We start from the raw sequence: 22,559 nt of genomic DNA, 5'->3' as shown, positions 1-22,559 counted from the left end.
ACAACAGTTATCAGATTTGTGTATAAGGACTAATAACGTGGAGTTCATCAATACGTAGACTCGAAGTTTCCAATATTACTTTTTTCGCTTCGCCGCCGAGCTGCACACTCGCGAGTGTCGAACGCACCCCGTCAAGACTGAGCGGTCTTTAGATAAAGACAACAGCGCCCCGAGCCAGCCGCAAACCGTCTACGTTTGCGTGAACCGAGCGCGTCAAATCGTTCGTCGTAACGCAAACGCAAACGTAACAGTTTCCGTAGACTACAGAGGTTTACTCTGCACATGTCCGGATATGAAGATAGCGCTCGGAAAAACGACCACTTCGCCTGTCGCCGCACCCTGACTGAGATGAGTTATATTTTGTTCTTGCGACTGTTTCTTTTTTTTTTTATTCACGTTTTACATATTGTTCGGATCGTGTATTTTTTGTCACCTTTTGTGCTCGCTTGGATTTATATCGATTCGCGCCCATATGGCACGAACGCGGGAATGTTCATTAATATCTGTGTACGTTCAGATGTCAGACATTTTATTACACATTGTGACTTTCTTTAAGATCAGCGGCAAGTACACGCACGTCAATAATGAGGCATTCGTTTCATTTTGGTGTCCGCCATTTTAAATCTCCGGTGTCTCGCAGTCGACACCCTGTTTACAAACGCATTAGCGGAGCGACACCTTTAATAAACATCCAATTTTACTGTTTCTGATTTTATTAAGTTTTTATTGCGCCTTCCATTCGTCGCCTGCGCACCGCGAGCCGTCATTAGCTTTGAAATTGATATGAATTAAAACAAACCATGTCAATAAACCGATAAAATTTTATATCGTCGAGTAATGGCGGCTATTTAATTAAAATATTTAACTTTAAAAGTTAATATACCGTGAAGTGTATAATTTCGCGAATCGAAACGCGAGTAGATTCAGGAGTCGTGTCGTATTTAATCGATTAACAATAGACTTTGTTCGATTAATGTGGCGCTCGCGTCGAAATCGAATCGTATGAAACGAAATGACGGAATAAATGCGATTGAATCGAGACGGGTCACGATTAAAGAGGAGTACGTTCGTACATTTATCTGCGGCCGTAAAAACTTTACTGTCGTATAATTTAGTGCTCGGCGTCTACGTCGGCCAATCAGCTGTTGCTGTCAGAGGTCTGACATTAGCGGCAAAGTTATGATTGAGCCGCGGCGTTTTTCGCATTACCATATATTATGCCCGATAAAATCACTCGATGTTTATTATGTTAGGATAATAATTCTTTAATGCGACCCGATGCCGGGTCGTATCGAGTCGGTTTCGTGCCTGTATCGAATTAATATTAGATTTCATAAATCCGATCTTACGCCGTTTTGATAATTTAGGTACTCAAATATATCGTTCGTTGTTTTCGTTGACTCGTTTAGAATTATTGGTTTCACTTTGAACCGGAGTTTACGAGTTCTATTACGATTTTCATTTTATTTGCGATTATTTGCGGAATTGTCTTTGATTAATCGAAAGATTTCAACAGCGGATTTGACTCAATGAATGAAGTCAGTGAAGAGCTTCGCGGGTTCTAATCACTACTGAGTTATGATGATCTTGGTGTATTTTATAATTCAACTTAAATTCAATCATATAGAATATACCTTAAAGAGAATCTGCCATTTGTGTAAACGTTATGGAATATGTTGCATACTCTCTTTAAGAAATATCTTGACCTAACATTGGAACATTTGCGTACTATACGAATCATTGTGATTATCTTATTCCAAGACTTATTTTTATGAAAATAATAATGAAATTTAAAATACCTATCTGATATACATATTTTTTTTCAAACATTTTAAACTAATTGTAATACTATTTTTTTGTTTGTCATAGCAACAAAGTAGGAGCATTTATATATCATCGTCGCTCGGACTATGACGCGGAACTGTTCTTAACATATAGCGAATGAGTTAATTAGTCACATATATCAGACTGAAACATTCAGTCCTAGGTTCATCGACCGGACCACAATTGAGATTCATGTCTGTCACGCCGAGCAATATCAATAAGGGCTGATTCATGTGTAATGAAGCCGTCTGTTCGTCATCGTCATATTGATGGGCTTTTTGACTCCTCCGAGATGTGGTTTTTAATCGACACTTGTATATACATAGTTTTGTTGTGAAAGTTTATATATTTATTCATTTAACTCTTTATTGTACACCAAATATACATAAAGATACAAAATATATTTTCTTTAAAACAAAATTGGCCAAGCAAAAGGCGGTCTTATGGCTTTTAAGCCATTTCTTCCAGACAACCTTTGGGTTAGAAGGATAATGTGTATGGAAGACGGCAATATGGTGGTGCAGTAAAAACTTACATTATGAAATTATAACGAATACAACTCAATAAATATAGCAAATACATAAATACAAAAAATCATATTTATTACATGTGTGTACTGATATAGTACATAATGTTAGAGAAGAGATGAAAAATAGTCTTTTATGTACTGAGGCTTTGTGGTAGTCCATCTTGTAAGGTATCACCAACACATCCAATAGTAGATACATAAGGATGAGTAAGCCAGTGTAACAAAAGGCCCAAGAGACGTTAGCAATTGTTATTTTTTTTATATAAAAAAGCGCATAATCCTTATTCTTAGTCGTAGCCTTGTTACCCTACTCATATTAAAATAGCCATGTCTAACAATTACCTATGTCTTTAAAGCATGTCTATTCTAACAGTGTCATTATCGCTATGAACTCTAAGCGTTCCAAGATGTTCATAAATAACTAACTCATAACGTTGCCAAACGGTCTGTCTGTCCGTTTGTATCACGTATCTGGTAATTGGACTTGATTCGTCCAGTCAACGATGCTCGTCAAAGAATTTGTAATATCAGATGTAACAGTGGACTTGTAACTTATTCGAAGATGCTATATGTTGGTTTTGTATTGTCTGTTTGTTCGATTTAAACAATCACAGTAATCTGTCATAATCGTAATCTGACGTCATGTCAATTTTCTGAAACAGTTACTAAAGTTAATTCTATTTAACAGTTTAATAAAAAGTCTGTTATAAAAACTTTTATGTACTAGTTACAAATCTGAAGTAAAAAGTGTATTTCTATTCTGTTTACTTTAAATACTACATTGTAATTTGTTAGGTCTTGCTTTGCCTGCGATTATTTATTCTTTGACGATATATTTGCATCCAAAGACTTTGATCAAATACATCAAATAGATGTCATTTATAATCTCACATTTATCACAAGGATTAGCCATAAAGATTCTATTCTGATATAATTTATATTACATAACATCTGCCTTTTGCTATGTATGAGGGGAAGATGGGAGGTCTTAGGAACTCTATGCCGTTTACAATCTCTCTAATCTCTTGACAACTTATATGTAAAAGTTGATGATGATCAATGTAAGTTAGAACTTTAGAATTTTAGATTATAAAAACCCAAATTAAGCTCGTATGTTAAGTGTTCCCCCTCTTTCACTCAGTTCTCTCGGCTAGGACTAAAAACAGTCCTACTGATTACCAACACCACATAACACAAATACATATAACATTCTAGAAATCTCTCATTGCAGATCTTAACTGCGGTTGTCTTATAGACGTAACAGAATTAAACCCGTAACCGTACACCGAGGGATCTGTCGCATTCATTACGCTCACAACACTTGCGCCCGAGTCGACTGACGTTTACGATTGATACCCCATACACGAACACACGAACATGCGACTCTATTCCTATAACAATAGAGTATAAATTCAATTAGCCAACCGCAATGCAGAATCTCGTCTTATTAAGCGAGAAACGAGGCATCAGCATCCATCATAATTCTACCTCATTTTGTAATGCGCCTGAGATGCTATATTTTCATATGCAAATGCAATTATTTTAATGCGACGTCAACGACTCTATGTTCAGGGGTTAAGGGTGATTTTCCCGTGGCGTTCGAGCGTAAGTTTGTTTTATAAGTGCGTAGGTAATGCCTGGTCGGACTAGTTGCGAGTTGAAAGTTGTTGATATCACGGTTTTATTTCGCTAATCCGTTATTGCGATTTCGCTGGGAAATCTGTATTTATAATGCTCAAGTGTGCTGTTGTTCTCGAAATAAAACTTTGACAAAATAAACTTATATTCTAGGCGAATTGACGAAAATATACACATGGTTTTGTATTTTGGATAATTTCGTGGTTACCTTATTTCTCAGCTTGAGTCGGTATTAATTGATGTTACGGATTTTTATATTATTTTTTTTGGTAAATAGACATCATATCATTTCATTGAGTCGAGATGGCCCGGTGGTTAGAACGCGTGCGTTTTAACCGATTACGGTTTCAAACCCAGTGCTTAATTTGTGTTTGTAATTCATCTCGTGCTAGGCGGTCAAGAAAAACATCGTGTGGAAACCTACATGTGACTAATTTCAACGAAATTCTGCCACATGAATATCCCTCCAACCCTCATTGGAGCAGCGTGATGGAATATGCTCTAAACCTTCTCCTCGAAGGGTTTAGGACCTTAGCTCATCAGTTGACATCATTTTAAACAAAAATATTATTTCATAGATTTAATATAATATCTATAAAATAAGATTTGGCTTTTTTAAATCCATAATCATTATATATGCGGTATCATAAATCATATATCATTTAGATCAATCTTAAATGTAGTTTAATTACTGTATGGTAGAGTTATATTAGCTGTTCTGTATTAGGGAGTGTACACTCGTGCTTGCGTAGATTGCCATCTCTTCGCATGTAGTGAGTTGAAGTCCATTGATCATCTCTGAAGTCGAAGTTAGTCAGAGGAACATCATTACATGAGAATGGGTTATAAGCACTGCTTAATGACGTCACGTGCACACACAATGACGTCAGTGATGGTCAAACATTATGTTATATCCTGAGTCACTCCTATTATATTTACATATCTATATTGAAATACGCAAATCTATATTTATGTACTGAGTGCTATCTAATAGTAATTTTGCAGTACGAAATTAATTAACAAACCTTGAATAAAATAGTCCGAACGTCCCGTCACGTCAACGATTTAACAGATGGGCACTGGGTATTATGCGATCTAATGAATAGTGCCATTAACATAGGTGTTGGTGACAGGTGATCAGGACGCAATTTAAAATAGCCGGGTAACCACTCGACAGATGAGTATTAGGATATGAGGACGAAATTATTTGGTTACCAGTTAATCCTCTTCCAGTCCTGATACTCCAATCGAGTGACATTTCGATAAAAATATCGTCTAAATATATCTATATTATATTAATGTTATAAATGTCTGTCCGCTGATCGGCCAAATGGCGCAGAGGACTACGTCCTTTTTAGTCTTAAATTATTATTAATTATTGTATGGCTACTAACATAGATATGTTTCTAAATTATTTCCTATTTACTAACAATTTTATGGATAAAAATTGTCTGAAATAAAACATTTTCATTTCATAAATGTGAAAGTAACTCTGTCTGTCTGTCCTTTTTACGACCAAACCACTGGACCGAATTTGATGAAATTTGTTGTGAAGCAAACATGAACTCCGAGGAAGGATATAGGCTACTTTATTTATCTAACACATGACAACAAACACCTTAAAACGTTAGCGAAGCCGCGGGCAACTACTATTAATATATATGATTAAATTTATCACCATCGTTCCTTCGATATACTTGAATCATTTCACGATAATCAGTTGATATATTGTGCCGTGATAACAGCAGACGCTATATCGCTTCTCCAGTATTAACATAAAAGACACATATATGTCTTAAAATATTTGTTATATAAATATATAATACGTAGTCACGTAGGTAGTCTGTTGATGTTTTAATTTAATGGCATATATTCTACCGCCAAACACCAAAGCTCACTATTGTTATGTTTTGGTTTGAAGGGTCAATGAGCTAGCGTTCTGAAAGTTAGAAATGCATTACTTAAGGATTACTTAATATTCTTTACGGCGGCAATGTCTAAAAGCCATAGATTTAATTAAATGAAATTTCTAATTTTTAATTTTTATGGTGTTGGTAAATATATTTCAACCAAACACAACTTGTTTATTTTCAAAACATTTAAGACTTAGGGTGTACAGAATAAAGCATGACATGTTACTAAGCAGCCCAAGTTCCAATCTACTCTCGCCAATATCTCTTTGACATTAATAGGCTTCAACACAGTGGGACACATTCAATATTAAATTTGGAATACATTGTTAATTATGTAACTCACCAGCATATCAAGTCCTGCCATTCGTCCTTACAAATAAATAATAATAAATAATAAACCTTTACATATATTTTTATACTAATAATTATCATACGATCATACGATTGGTCCACAAGAGAAACATTGTAATTAACAATATAAGACAACAACATCACATACATTACTCTGATCCCAATGTAAGTAGCTAAAGCACTTGTGTTTTGGAAAATCAGAAGTAACGACGGTACCACAAACACCCAGACCCAAGACGATATAGAAAACTAATGGTAATCTACAACGACTCGGCCGGGAATCGAACCCAGGACCTCGGAGTGGCGTACCCATGAAAACCGGTATACACACCACTCGACCACGGAGATCGTCAACAATATAAAGATGATTATAAATATTTAATTGGTACCATTTTGGACACTCTGATAACAATTGTCCGCTACCTTACCGTTAAACAAGTTGCTGTATTTTGGCTTTGGGTTGAGTCTTTTGAGTAAGCCAGTGTAATTAGAATTAGACATTAAGATGATATCTGAGTGCTCATGGTTTTCGGTCTATTGACTACGCAAGAAATAGACCCTTTTTCGTAAAGTGCCAATGACTACGGGCGGTGAAGACTACTTACCGTCAGGGGGTCCATTTGTTCGACTGTCTGCAATAAATTTTAAAATAAGCAAATGAACCATAGTCACATTTTCCGTAATGTCTCGTAGTACTAATGACTAGTTCATAAAGCGGATTTTGAGGGCTGAAGATTCATATTCCGGGTCAGAACAGTAATATTTTTATTGGGTTTTTCTGTAAAGGAAGCGTCTGTCTGAAGAGTAGTAGTATTGAATTTAATGATAACTATTTACTAGACTATAAGATTATAATTTGTATCGCTCTGCGAAATGTCATTCTTGGTAAACGTTCTGACGTGATTCAAACATCCAAACTTATTAGAAAGATTTAGTTTGGCGTTGATACTCGATCAGTAAGGATTGTCGTTAATTAGTATTTATATAAATCCTTTAATCAAACATATGACCTATATGTTGGATCCAAATATTGCGCATAATATTAAACCGCTTTTGGATAGTCCGTTTGTACATAATACGATGAGTGACGGCCAGTTAAAGTGAAATCTTCCAAACAGTATTGCTTTGACATGTTTTTAATCAGTGACACAAACGACGGCTCGTATTAATCACCGGTGTTACGGATATTTTAATTAAGGCCATATTATTAAAAATTCGGCATCGAATTAACTGCAATTTTCCAACGAAAGCTTATACGTGGATGTTTATACGATACGATTTTTTTATCGTATGACGTTTAGGGTCTCAGTATTGAAAATCTTGCTGTCATAAAGGAGCTTCGAATTTAAATTATATTAAAAATTATATATATACCTAATTGCTTACATGTTAGTAGTTGGCAATTAAATATACTTCTGTATATCTGTATGTAATGTTGCATGCAAAACGAAGAGACGAAACTTTTTCATACAATACCGCTCGTCGCAGGCGTCGTAACGTCGTCGTATCTTCGAGTTTAAATGACAAGATATCAATATCCGTCAATATTCAGGTAATGAGGGGTCGGTAATTAAATGTCGTCTGTCAAAGCAGTCGCTGTCAAAATATGTATATTCAAAATGGCGCCGATGACGTCACGGAGGCGTTCGCGCGGCAAATGGTGGATTTACTTTTCGACTTTGACGCGATGTTGATTCGTCGGGATTCAATTTAAGTTTGTGATAAAATAAATATAAATAATTAATACGTTTCGATTTCAATTTATTTATTGAAATATTAAACGGAGTTAGTTGAAACGAACGGGTGTGATTGAAGTAACGCTTTATGTTACCTGTTTCGAAATAAACATCCATTGGCTTATTAAAAAATACCGATAACAGGGTAGGGTAACCCAAGGTCTAAACTGTGTTATATAGATAATATATTAAACATTTCAATAAACTGTATTGCGTATGAAACACTAATTAAACAAGCGAATAATATACTTAGCTCAGTATACTAAGATACCCAATTAATTTAAGTAGAAATCAGACAAATTGCCTTCCTCTAATAAATCTTATGGTTACAGTAAAACTGGTACGAAATTAGATCTATTAATAGTTGATGACGATAAGTAGTTACCAAATACTCGTTAAAAGATATTTACGTATAAAAAAAGCAATTTGTCACTTAAAACAGAATGGTAATAATTTCAGAAAAAAATAAACAAATGCTTCACACTAAAATCAACTAGTCCACAAAACAAATGAAATGAACTATTACAAAATGATTTCCGTCTCTGCTGGAAGCATATTCCGCAAGATATTGCACAAACGACAATAGTTGTGTGGGCACAATAAAAACAATACGAGTCGACCGAATTCCCGAAAATGTGACAAAAGACGCCAAAGCGACAGTATCAATGGGCCCGGCTTTGGTTGTGCAACGTTCGTATTGTTGCTTATGAAAAATTCTGGCTTGACGCTCTTTTTGGACTTTCTTGTCAGGGCCCCACAAAGCTGGTCGGACATTGTTATTTATGTCGTATTCGAAATTAGAATCGCTTTGATGATATGACTGAACTGTGGGATTATATTGGTGATTTATGGAGGATGCACCTCATCTTGGTCAAATGTAACATGAGCCATATCCAAAAACGGCGACGTTCGTTATACTATAACTAACTTCAAGATTATGTATGTATGTCAATATAAATGGCACGTTGGAAAATATTAAAAGACTATTCAGAAATCGAGACAATATAGTGTGGTGTTAGTACTCATCGATTTTCAAGTGGTGACCATTGTTTTTAATTATTTCTTGTCGGTTTTTCTCAGTAATTTATGTATTCTGAGCTGGTGGTAGTTTTATATTTAATTCTACTCGAATAATCCAAAACAGATGTGTTTTGGGACTCTCGATTCGCCCGAAATTACTTCCGATGTGTATAAAACACTACTACACACTACAAAAATATATTTTGTATTGTGTTATTAAACTGTATATATTAGAAAGAGATAGAAATATAAGGAATGATCACCTGGAGAAGATAAGATGAAAAAAATTTCTACTTCTTTCCAAAATAGTTTTTATAATTATAAAGCAAAACAAGTAAGTCTTGCACATCATTCAATGTAATATTAACTGAATACTAAATAAGTTTCCAGTAAAATATTTGTTATACGAATACTTTCAAATATAAAAAAAAAACCTCCATCCATTCTCAGAGACATCCATACGAGAGAACTTCCATAAACTACCTCGAACCTACATTTAAACGTACACACGAATCGAAACGTAAGTTAAGAGACACGCCACCAGAATCGACTCGCATCGCAGGGTGTCAAACGCTATCTGCCGGGCCTGCATCTGTCTGTGCATAAATCTGTCGCATATGAAAAGAATTAAAACGTTCGCCATTGTAGACGACCGTATAAATCTTAAAGATATCTTTGTGAGGGACACGACGCCCGCGGCTCTTAACAACGCCCCACGGAAACGCAACACCCAATCCGACCTTTATGATCTACGTCACAAGAACTATAAATGGCTGCTCCGTGTGGTGCACTGTACTCGACCAAAGCGATATTTTACAAGTTTTTGACAGTCGATATGGCGCCCCTAAACGGCACCTGCTCTGATGAGCTTCAATCGCGATCAGTAACTTTGTATTAAATATAATCGGTTAAATGTAATATCTGATTATGAACAAACCTATCAGATTAGTATCATTGTGTGGTTTATTTAAATAACGTGATCTTAAATTACTTAAGCATATTATTTTAGGGTCGCGATAGTGCGTATAATCTATAATAATGTTATAAATATAAAAGCAACTCCGTCTGTATATCTGTCGCCTTTTAATACCAAACAAATGAACCGATTTTGATGACATTTGGTATAAAGCAAAAAGGCTTTTTTTGTCTAACACGTGACAACCAAATCCCTGAAAGGCGAGCGAAGCCGCGGGCGGCAACTTGTACTGAAATAATCAAATGCGTCAATTGCTTTCATAATCATGAATCCTACATGAATCAGACACAGTTCTGATGTGTCTCCAACCTTGGGAATCGTAATAGAATAAACTCACTTCGCCTTACTTAGGTAAATTCTAGGCATTTGAGTTTGTCACAAGATACATTTGGTTATAGTTGATATAAATATTTTACCTTTGAAATTAAGTAGATATGTTCGAATAGGTTACATATATTCTCGTTGATGCTTTCAACATAGCTATGTGTAAAGCCGAGTGTCCACAGAACAGATAACTCAGGCGTCAACACGCATTCCTTACAAATAGTTTCCATAATGACCGTAAGTTTTGAAACGAAATGTTATGTCGTATTGTAATCATTGGTGACTTTCTCATTAATTGCAAACAGAGAAATTACTATTTTAATCGAAACACACTAATAAGCAGTTAATTATCATAACAGAAATAATTTAAGATTAAATGCTCAAAGAAATAACTTTAATTAAAAACGCATCGCACTCTATAAATGCATATTGCATTAACCATTGGTTTTATTGCAAAACGTATAACATTTGTGAACTTTAAATGAATTCTTCAAGATCCCTTTGAAGTCTCATTAACTATATTAATAATTATTAATTAAATTAATAGCGTTGAAAGCGAATTAAATAATTGTTATGACGGTTTATTCTTTATCGAAAGTCCAGGAATACGACTTTAATTTAATTGTTATTTGTAAAAACATATGTCGGGTTACGTTTACGCGATAAAAGTGTGAAATGAAACAACATTATGAAAATTAATAATACGTAATAAATAATTTTAACATTGTTATTAATTATGAAATGAAAATATTAATGTTATAAAAATGCGTAGTGTAAAAAAAAAGCAAAAGAAAGTGTCGGTATTAATGGCGCAACTCACTCATATGTAATCGTTACTGATAACTAATTACTTGTAAGTTATTTTTTTATATATTTATTAATAATATAATTATTTTATGACGTTAAAAATAATTTTATTAATGTTGACATTTATAACAGACAGGCTTCTTTATATGTATCATTATATTAAGTCCAAATTACATAAAATAATTATAAATTGTAGCCTATGTGTTTTTCTTATGTATATCCTATATTAGTGTAACATTTCATCCAAATCCGCCTTGTAGTTTTTTCGTGAAAGAGTAACAATAATACATAAATCAATTATTACTAACTTTGTTTTTTTTTAAATATATTTCATGCCATTTTTAATTTTGCTGGAAAAAAATATTATTATTATTTTACCAAACTCTCTTCCAATCGTGGAGGATAGGGCATAACCCCAATTATTTAAGCAACTCTTTCTACTTCTTAAAATATTAAGTATGTATTTAACGTTATTATTGTAATTGATTTTCCGTTAATTCCTTGTGAAATTTCCTTCATGTGTTGTCATGTGAATTAATTCAATTTGCAGTTTTATCGACTGGCAATGTTGACACGTTTTGGACTTTAAAGTTTATATTGAATGTATGTTTTACACGTATCTCTACATGTTTTTAATCGCAATTAAATATGCTAAAAAAGGTCATTTGTCATGCGGATTAAATTATTTGAATTGATATGTGATGTGGACACTTTAAGGACTCGTATATTGTAATTTAATACCGGTCTAATTAAATTATTTTACTTTCGAATTCCGTCGATTGATTTATTAATAAAAAATATACCGCGTTTTGTGTAATAAATATGTTTATTGCGTCTGAATTATTGGGTTAATATTTTTTCTTTATTTAGTCGTTAAATGTAAATTTTATGGATGACCAGCTGTGATATAAATCGTTACATTTCTATCGCTGGGCTCAATATTTCGGTCATGGAGTGCTCAGAGCGCTACTCAGTAGATCAATTGGTGTACTTGTCAAAATATATCTTGAAACATTCAAATTTACGATGCTTATGTAGCGATAGTCCAGTTGACGGGGCGTTTTTTTTCTCGCTTCAGAGACGCGTTACGTATTTTGTCCATATGAAGCAGTAGTTGGCACTCCCCAGTACCTCAGGATGTGTTGATAAATAGCTTGTATCTAATTTAAAAAAATGTCTTACCTATCGAACGACTCACAGAGGAGTATCATGGTGAAATAATCTAAAACTGTACAAAAGTGTACTGTCATAATTTTTAAATGAATTATAGTTTATAAAATTGAAAACTTAAGTTCTTGTAGTCTTATATTTGGTCATGTAAGTATGGCAGGCCACCTTTCATTCTATATCATTTGATATACTTAGTATGTAGTTTTGAAGCATTAATCAAATGTTCTAAACAAAAGTTTTTAAGAGCTCGTCATAAATCGGTACGTATCGTTGCATCGTCAACGTCTCGTATTACGACATTGTGCGTTTGATATCGAATATATTTCGTGTACAAATCACCGGGAATAGGGGCTCCATGACACAGAAATAATCAATACCGTCCTGTAAATTTTCCATCAAAATGCTTTCTTTATAAAAATAATAACTCAATCGTTATTAAACCCAAAAAGTATGTTTGTAAATGAATTAATTAATGAAACGTGTCCGGATATTTCTTGAAACACTGGTCACCCTATAAAGGCCACGTCACATGTCGCTCGCCGCTCATAAATTCAGTGACATATCGCTCGAGTTCCGAGATTTTTACCTATAAATATAAACAATCTCCTCAATCTACGACACCCTTATGTACTCTACGATAAGGTACAAATTCCCGTAAATAATATCCATCTTAAGTTTGTTTTCAATATCTTGCCTTGTCTTGCCTCATATTAATGACGGTTGGGTTTTTAATCCGGGGTGATTGTGTTTGGACTTGAGACACTTTAAGTTGTATTCACTTGATCCACGTTTAAGTTGAAATTATATTTATTTAATGTAACTTTAATCTTGAAAGTTACTTTAGTATGTCTTTGTTTAGAATTTATTGTGACAAGGATTTTAAGTGATGGTCAGACTTGAGACTTGTTTCTTTTGTAATGGTGACCGTTTGTGGGATCCCGCTTGGATGCATACTATACCATCATATATTCCAATGCCAAGCAGGAATACTTAGTATTGCTGTGTTAGAATGGTGAGCCAGTGTAGGTATTTCAATGGAATACTGCCATCTTTGTCATTATCTCCGCATTGGAACAGCTTCGAACCATCTCTTTAACAGTAAAGGCGGTTTTAGTCCCACCTCTTCTGTATTGTTCTGTACTGTTATATACTACCCCATAGTGTATACATATATGTGATGTATTGTATCGTATATAGGTGTAATGGTTGTGTGTCGTTACAGATGTGTGCGGGAGAGGCGCGCGGGAAGCGCTAGAGATGCGCTCCAAGCAGCAGCCGCGACCATCCTACCGCTGGCTCAGCACTAACGAAAACGGTAAATAATGTACCACCATATATAAATAAAGCACGCTCTCTATTAGTTAAGTCACTTGTTTTAATAGTAAGTTCATAAACTATGGTATGGAATGTTAATGAGGTTTTGGATTCAACGTTCATAGATTTGAAAAATAAAACGAGTAAAAATTATGGGTTAAATAAAATTAGACTCGTATTTTAATTATAAACAAAAAAAGTTATATTAGACGTCTATTTCGTATGTTCATAAAATTACCACGACTACGTAGGGCTTTTTCTTTTAATTTAAATGGGACTTTTGAGATATACTTATATTTAATAAAAAAAAATCTTAAAAGTAATTTCCTAATCAGTGCCTTTATCCCAAAGAAAATAAGCTAACTAAAAAATAGAGTAAATACTTGAACTTCTTTTTTAATGTGTTTATATATTTTCTTCGCAATTGCGTAGATACCTTTTGAGTTTTCTTACCTAATTATTTTTGGGTACATTACAGTTTGCTTTGATTTAGTTATATTTTAATTAATTAAAACTTATATGGATAAAAGTTTATACATATTTATTAATTCTATGCAAATTTTAATTACTCGTACATTTTTTCTTGTATAATTGCGAGTACACATTAAGGGCATCCGTTTGAATAAATTAATTAACGATCAAGACTGTTCTCACGCAATAACATCACTATTAAGAAACTAATCATTCCACGCCTCATTATTCACTTTAAATTTATGTTTACGTTTCAACAGCAAACGTAAGTTTTTAATACCAACGCATTTGCCGACAGCTTGCACCTATGTCGTCGCAGTAAAGTCGAAAATCGCTTAAAAAGCAATTTAGGGCCCCGAAATGAGCGCATTCAAATCGAATGCGGCACCGTGACGTGACAACTTTGAATATTCAACTAGAACTGGCAATAAATATGAAGTTACGACTATAGAAAAAAAATGCGCTGTACAAAACACAAATGTAATACGGTGTAATAACTCATAGGTCGCTTTGTATGGAACTAAGCCACCGTGAAGCGATAAATAATATTTATTTTTGCTATTATACGCGTTTTTGTCAGTTGTAATGGGTGTAAATGCGCAGGGCGGGCGATTTCGGGTGGGGCCACGGGACAAGCGGCCGTCTGGCGTTCTTGTGCAACCAGTGATGCAATCCGGTATCAGATAAAGCGGAAGAAACAGCGCCATAAATTAATTTATTAATTACGTCCAGTTAAAGTTTACTTCAATATTTACTTCGTTTATTATGATCGCTTGTGTGGCAACGTCTATTTTAATTTATAGCTTCTCATTTTACATTTTAACATGTTTTATACGTCTATGTCCGTAAATCTATATTAGTATTATAAATGTGAAAGTAACTATGTCTGTCTGTCTGTCGCTCTGTCATGACCAAACCGCTAAACCGAATTTATGAAATTTGGTATGAAGCAAACTTGAACTTCAAAGAAGGACATAGGCTACTTTTTTGCCTAACACAACAGGCCTGACAACTAACATCGTAAAACGCGGGTGAAGCCATCGGCGACTACTAGTTACCAATATTTCACAGACGTTAAGACAGAGATTTTGAAAAATTTAGTTATAGTGTAAAAGATGCTAAATCACATCAGTCTAAAATAACGCAGCAGTTACGCTCTACTTACATTTGATATGGAAGTAAGTTGAAACTTGAAGGATATACGTGTGACGTCACTGTAAAGGCGCCGATACAAGTTAGTGTTTAAGTACTATCTGTTTATATTCAGTTAGTCTCATACTGTAACTTTTCGGACCAGCTGCGTCCTAATCAGCGTAACACAACTACAATGACTCCGGAGCAATAAAAACTGTGCAACGCAAGTTTAGGCAAATTTATGACTCTCTGCGGGTTCGAATTACAGGCCTCCCGCTTTCTCCTTCTTTTGTTCGTCAAAATACTGGGGGCCATGCTTAAAACCTGCTTTAATTTTTATTTGCGTGTACGCTAACTGTTTATAATTTATTATGTTTGAAATTTTAGTAAGTTTGAATTTGATATGTGTTCTAGAAAACGATGTAGGGTCATCAAATGTTAATCTATTCAATGCTCAGTGGTAACTTTTATCCTAAATTTGGTTACTTTTAGAGCCCTGATAACCTTTTGTAACGTAATATAGTTTGATTTCTTTTATTTATTACGACCGCACGCGGCATTACGAACGACGTAGAATCTAAGATGTTATTCTTAATCTCGATTATAAAACAGATCTTTACATATAATATAAAATATGTTGATGATATCTACATACTATTAACCTTCAATCGACTGTCAGTACGCAGAAATGGTTTTAAAGCTTTGAAGAATATAACGTGACATTTACCTTAAGGACATGTCACACGGTCTATTAATAAACAATCGTAAGACAATATCAACGTTATTTGTATTTACGGAACGATTATTTCACTGACATCTAGCGTGGATAACAGACAACTGTCAACTGTCGCTAGAACTAATGATAGACAAGTGCTCGGCGGTGATGTGACATGTTTATGTCGAGTACTTGTTAGTGGACTAGTAATAGAACGGTAACAGCGCCGTAAATTAGTCGGTTTATTCGTAATATAGACTGAATATTTGTTGTGATTTCCTATTTGTTACTTTGGTTATAGAATCGAAAGCGACAACAAATATAGATCGTGTCTCAACGATAGCGTTGTTATTTTACTTTGGATTTTGTATTTAGCAAATCGGTCTAATGTCGAAAGTTATGTGGTACACCGTAGCCCAACCGTGGGCTAATTTATTGCTCCATCACCACAGGTTTTATCACCTGTTTTTACGCACGTGAGAAAACAATTGTTTGGCCACAAAGTGTCGAGCCACTATAAAGCTAAGGGTTCGCCTTTGTTATTTTACGAGTCCTCGGCTCCCGTCTTTGAGTTTTATTAGTAATCCTTTAAGTTTATTGAGTTGCCAGTCATTATAACGTGATATACGATTTCATTGTACGCGTATGTTTGACGAAGCGATGCGGAAGTTCAGTGTTTGGTTAAGTTTTTGTATAATGACCACTTAGAGGCATTAATTGCTTAAATGTAGCGTGACTTTCCTAATTGCATATATAATTAATTAATTAGCAATATTTACTTTAAATAAATATTGTAAAAGTTTATTTTTACTTTAACAAACATTTTCGGTATTTTATGGAACTGTCTGGATTTGTGTTCAAAATTTAGAAAAATAATGAAATTTCATTATAGTAGTGAAAATTTAGTATTTACAAGCTGTTTTATCATATTTGCTTTAACTACACTAGTTAAAGCAGAAGAATAAAATTTCTAAGCGTTTTAGAAATGAGTCATTAACTTTCCACAGTCAATAAAACTGAAACAATTCATATGTACACGTACAAAAAGAGGAGCACCCTGTAAATGAAAACGAATCAATCACCGGGCAATCGCAATAAAAGTCGTACTATATACAATCATAAAGTCCTTCATAAAAGTGGAAACAAAAAAATCTGTCGCGTATGCGTAAAACTGTTTACAAACATTGAGCGTTTATCTTTACGATCGAGTCCGAATAGGCCCGAATCAACCCGATGCCTGATTTATAGACTCCGGAATAGCTCCCGTCTTTTAAACGGTCGAACCGATCGCTAAATTTACGGCTTCATAGAGTTTTATAACTGATTTTATCCGTCGTAAACTTTTACAAGGCGATTTGGCCGCCTTTCATTAACGTACCTTGTACACTGTCGACACGCAATAGATACAACTATAGTTACGGAAGGTTCTCGAAATGTAAAACAATATCTTTTCTATTTTTTTTAGAATGCGTTCCAAAATCAAAAATACGTAATATAGTTGGATCTTATGACCTTTTTTAAACTATCATTCAATAGGCTGAAATTTAATACTAATTACTTTTCAACCGACTTCAAAAAGAAAGGTTATCAATTCTTTTGTATTTTTTTTTCATTAATCATAAATGTGCATCTCACAATTGTAAATAATTTAGGTGTGTATGTACTCTGCATGCAAAAAAAGATTAAAATTTATTTATTAATTAATCAGCAATATTTTTTTATTACTTTAAAATAAGTTTGAATGTGTAGTTTTTACACGTTAAATTAATTAAACATACAAAGAGAATCCTCATAAAATGGCACCAACATTTAATTACCTTACGAATGTTGTAAAAAAAATATTGTAGAACAAACCAATTTATCGTCCATAAAAATAATCGATCAAACAGAATAAGCATAAAATCATGAATTAAATATATGTAGGACGTGTAAAGGCCGTAAACTTCTTTTGGTCAATAAATGAACGTAAACAGTTGTCGAGTCATGTGTCGTAAAGGCGGTAATCGCTGGCTGTGTGGCCACACGAGATAGTATCTTTAGTGACGTTTTTAATTACTGATTTTAGTTTATGTCTTATATTAAATTATAGGAAACTAAAAACTAATTATATTTATCTATGATCTATGAAATACAATATTTTATTTTAAAAACTGAATCCTAGAAACGTCATAAATAAATTGTAATTTAGCATTTTGATTTTAAATAATAGTAATCTGTAAATATCCTATGACTTTATGGAGAAAGATTAGAGCTGAGTCCTTGTCTCTGCTTCAACAGCCTTTTCAACAGCCACTGCTGGGCTAAAGCCTCCTCTCGCTTTAAGGAGAAGATTTTGAACATATTCCACCACGCTGTTACAATGCGGGTTGGTGGAATTCACATGTGCCAGAATTTCGATGAAATTAGACACATGCAGGTTTCCTCATGATGTTTTCCTTCACCGCCGAGCACGAGATGAAATGAAATGAATTAAACAATACCTGGCTTTTAACCCTCAATCATCGGTTAAGATGCACGCGTACCATAAAAAAAAATAATCCACCAGGCCATCGCAGTCATTACAACAGATGTCCTTCATGAAATTTATTACAGACCTAATTCTTCTCTCGATCCAAAAATACAATATCCTGACACTTCTACGTCTTCCACCTGGAGCTGTGTAAACACTGGACTTGCGGAAAGTCTGTCTAAATTACACACGTTCAAACAGAATAGCAACAATTCGTAATTTATAGCGCCGTCTTGACGTTCGTATGATTTAAAACATCAATGTTTTCAATACGAAAATTTAATTTAATGATTTATGTAAGGAAAACACTGGATCTAGATTTATATGTAAACAATTTAAGGAATAAAATAGGATAGTCAGTCATTGCACATTCTTACTGATCTAAAATAGTCCATATTATACTCTCATTTGGTGGTACACCCGTCTGGGTGGTACAAGTGGCAACATTCTTATTATCAAGTTAGGTATTATGGTTTTTTTAAGTGCCTTTGTCTAAGCGGTGGTAATCACTTACCATCAGGTGGTAAAAGGCCCGTCCGCCTGTGTATTTTATAGAAAAATACTAACAGTCCCATACCATAAAAATTAGTTGCACCATTTGTTATGGTATGGTTAGATGGTGAACTTCATCACAAGAAATAATTAGTATTCCTTACACCGTTATACGCAACTAAATGTGGAATTGAATATCTGAAAAAAAATGTACTTTTAATTACACTGACTAACTCACCATTCAGTGGTAGGATAATTGGCGGCTGGCATTCACAAACCTACCTACCTTTCTTGTCTTGTCTATTTGTTTTCGAATATTTCGAACTCAACTCGGCTATTTCGTCAATATACACTCCGCTTAGCCATTTCTGCATTAGCCATAAAATAATTTAAGTTAAGAGAGGTAACGTCCATAAATATAATTTATACTTAGCTACACAGTTGCATGTTAGACATTTGTTTTGAATTTTATTGGCTATAAGTTTGTCTCGAGCCGTTCCTGGCCTAGTATCAATCTGTTCTAATGAGCTCAGCCTAGATATGTCCGGCTGTCGTTATTGTATTTAATTATATTTAACTTCGTAGCTGTTTATAACACGTTTATAGCATCTTCATAACAGCAAGCTTCAAGTACTTGTTTTAAATGTTTGTCTATTTGTATTCAGAAGTATCTGAAACTATTGAAACTGAATTATTTGAGAGGTTAGTGTAGATTTTAGTACAGGAATGGCGGATGCGTTATAGCGACGTGATCCCGCAGCTTCTCCAATCTTTGATGAAGATGTCATTGCAGTGGTTTTAGTGCGTAAGAAGTCCACATAACCTATATATATAATTATAGTTGTGTAATAAAATCGGCAGAGATAACTCTATAGTAGTTCAATCTGTGGCTGTTGTAAGTCGTATATATACTCTAATGTAAATATTTGGATGTAATGTTTAACAATTTAGTCTTATAATAATTAGTAAATAAAAGGCTATAAGGTATTTTTTATAAATCGAAGGGCTTCAAATATTATCACAAAACACTATCCATACTCAAGCTGGTGAAAGGCATGTGTTATTTAGGCAATCTATCGAATATCATCATGGTATGGTTGCGATGAACCCACCACAAAAATACACTCATGAGTGATTATATAGTTTATAGTCCAGACAGGACATAATTATCTGCCAAATCTCTATATGATAATATAATCTCCATGATTTCAACTATACCGATAAAATTATTGATCATTTCACATAATATATAAAAGAAAATTATAATAAATAATACATATAGACTACATAGCTGATGAATTAATTGGTTCATTCTAAAAGTAGATAATACTGTTAAAAAAATATCACTCATTGTACTCTACCTTAAATACATCTGATATATATTACTCTGGAAGAATTCGTATCTCACTCGTGAAATGTCGAAAACCGACTCCGCGTCAGTGACATGCCATTATATTATTTATTACAAATCGATACATATATTAATATTTAATATTTGCTCAACAAATTTAATATTAATGTAACATAAGAATGCTTCGAATTTAATTATTATAAATAACTAATTAACAACCGACTATCCATTTCAATATTATTCTTAGTTAATTTATTTGTCGTTTCGTTGTGTTTCATTTCCATTTTGTTATAACTTGTTATTTATTAGTCGTTTGGATCGATTTTTATGAAGAGATTGCTTCGAAATCAGTTTACTGTTCTAATGTTACTGATCTTAGGAACAGGTTTCCTAAAAGTGTTTAATGGATTATTAAAATGCAAAGTAAACTGTTTTAAAGTGATTAATTAAAGTTGATTAGATGCTAGATAGGGTTGTCTGTATTTACTATATCTCAACATGAATGAAAAGAAATGAAATCTTAAAATTAAAATAATAAGAAAACAACCGCCAGCTCAATATGATTTATCGAAATTGGTTATTATTGAAAATGATAATTAATAATAAATAAAATAACTTCTATATAAAAATAAAGACATTTTTCATTTAATAATAACAATATACATACCTAAATAGTACGGATTGTTGGTGTCTAGGGGACAGGTTAGTAATGAAATTTTGCATCGCATTTACTGTGCGAAAACTTAGGGTATGTGCACATATGGCTTAATTAAAGGGCCTCAGGTGTAATCACTAATAATCGAGATGCGACTTTAAATACCGATGCACTATAAGAACTTTAGAAACTTTACTTTTATTTAGAATAAAAATCTATAAGAAATATTAACACTTAATATATTATGTTAGATAGGATTAGTGAATAATATTAATTTTTGTGTATACGTAATCGCAAACTGGTCCCAAAGTGCTTTTCAAACAATGTTAAAAAAATAAATAGCCAACCCTTATTGATCAAAATAATGGTCTTCTACGGTACATAACGGTAGCATCTGATCCATATTAAATTATATACATAATTAACTTAATATATACATATAAACGACGATGTCTAGAACGACAATTCGAGACTCTAATCACTATTATTTACGGCTTGTCGATATATGTGTTTTGAGACAGAGATGTTTTATTTGTATATATTATATATTAATGGGATTTTGGTAATATATTCATCACTTTCTTTGTTCTAAATTTGAATAATATTAATTTAATCTTAAGTTTTTCTCATAGAAATCGTGCTTAGTATAAAACCGAGGTTACCAAATGAAATAATGTCTAGGATTAAGTGTATTGTAACAGAAAATGCCGGTTAAAGCCGATCCATGTTTTTCATGGACTAAAATTTGATTTCGTTTTTTTTTATGGTATAGTTTGGCGGACGAGCATATGGGCCTCCTGATGGTAAGTGGTCACCATCACCCATAGACAATGACGCTGTAAGATATATTAACTATTCCTTAAATCGTCAATGCGCCACTAACTTTGGGAACTAAAATATTATGTCCCTTGTGCCGGTAGTTACACTGGCTCAATCACCTTTCAAAACGAAACAGAACAATACTGAGTACTGTTGTTTGGCTGTAGAATAACTGATGAGTGGGTAGTACCTACCCAGACAGGCTTGCACAAAGCCCTACCACTAAGTAAATCTCATATGAGTAGACCAAATCGTAAATGGACTATCTCATGGTAATTATTGTAAATTATAATTATAATAATTATCAGTGGTCATTCTTACCTCACCACGGTAGTCTTTGGTTAGTTGTGGTATTTATTGGATGTCTTTTATTTAAACAGAATCAACAAATTCCGGATTTTATATTCTAATAACTTTCCTATTATAGTATAAATAGGACATTTAGATAGTATAAAACAAATCTGCATCCCGCCATCTGTGAAGACCTTTTAAACAACGCAACGAATTTTAATGCGGTTTTCATCAATAAACAGATCAATTTAATTGACATGTTGATTATTTTTCAAATTGATTTTCATTGTTCATTTTAATTAATCAATATCTTCATGCGTCAATGGATTTTGAGGAGTTCATGTGTGTAACGATCTCACGGTAACATTTATGACATTAGTCAGAATCTATTTTTATAACAATCGCTTGTATGTATAAAGCGCACACGATCATGTAATCACATGAATATTTATTAAGAAATTGCGTCCAGTTCTATAAAAAGGCTGGTGTGTTCTATAACTAATACGAAGCGTCCTCGAAG

The 22,559-nt window shown here is 33.6% G+C and overlaps 1 protein-coding gene across 1 annotated transcript in view; it reads left to right on the top strand.

Moving 5' to 3' along the window:
• The window catches only part of LOC124533504 (protein tiptop-like), a 261,420-nt gene that overhangs the window by 47,981 nt on the left and 190,880 nt on the right, over positions 1 to 22,559 (top strand). Inside the window, exon 2 of the mRNA XM_047108838.1 lies at positions 13,511 to 13,603. Within this exon, the coding sequence (XP_046964794.1) occupies positions 13,546 to 13,603 (58 nt within the window). The 5' untranslated portion in view covers positions 13,511 to 13,545. The remainder of the gene's footprint in view (positions 1 to 13,510; positions 13,604 to 22,559) is intronic.

Source organism: Vanessa cardui, chromosome 11, assembly GCF_905220365.1.
Source record: "Vanessa cardui chromosome 11, ilVanCard2.1, whole genome shotgun sequence".
In the NCBI taxonomy this organism is placed as follows: Eukaryota; Metazoa; Arthropoda; class Insecta; order Lepidoptera; family Nymphalidae; genus Vanessa; species Vanessa cardui.
Note: the sequence above shows the minus strand (reverse complement) of the source record. Positions and strands in the feature narration are given on the sequence as shown.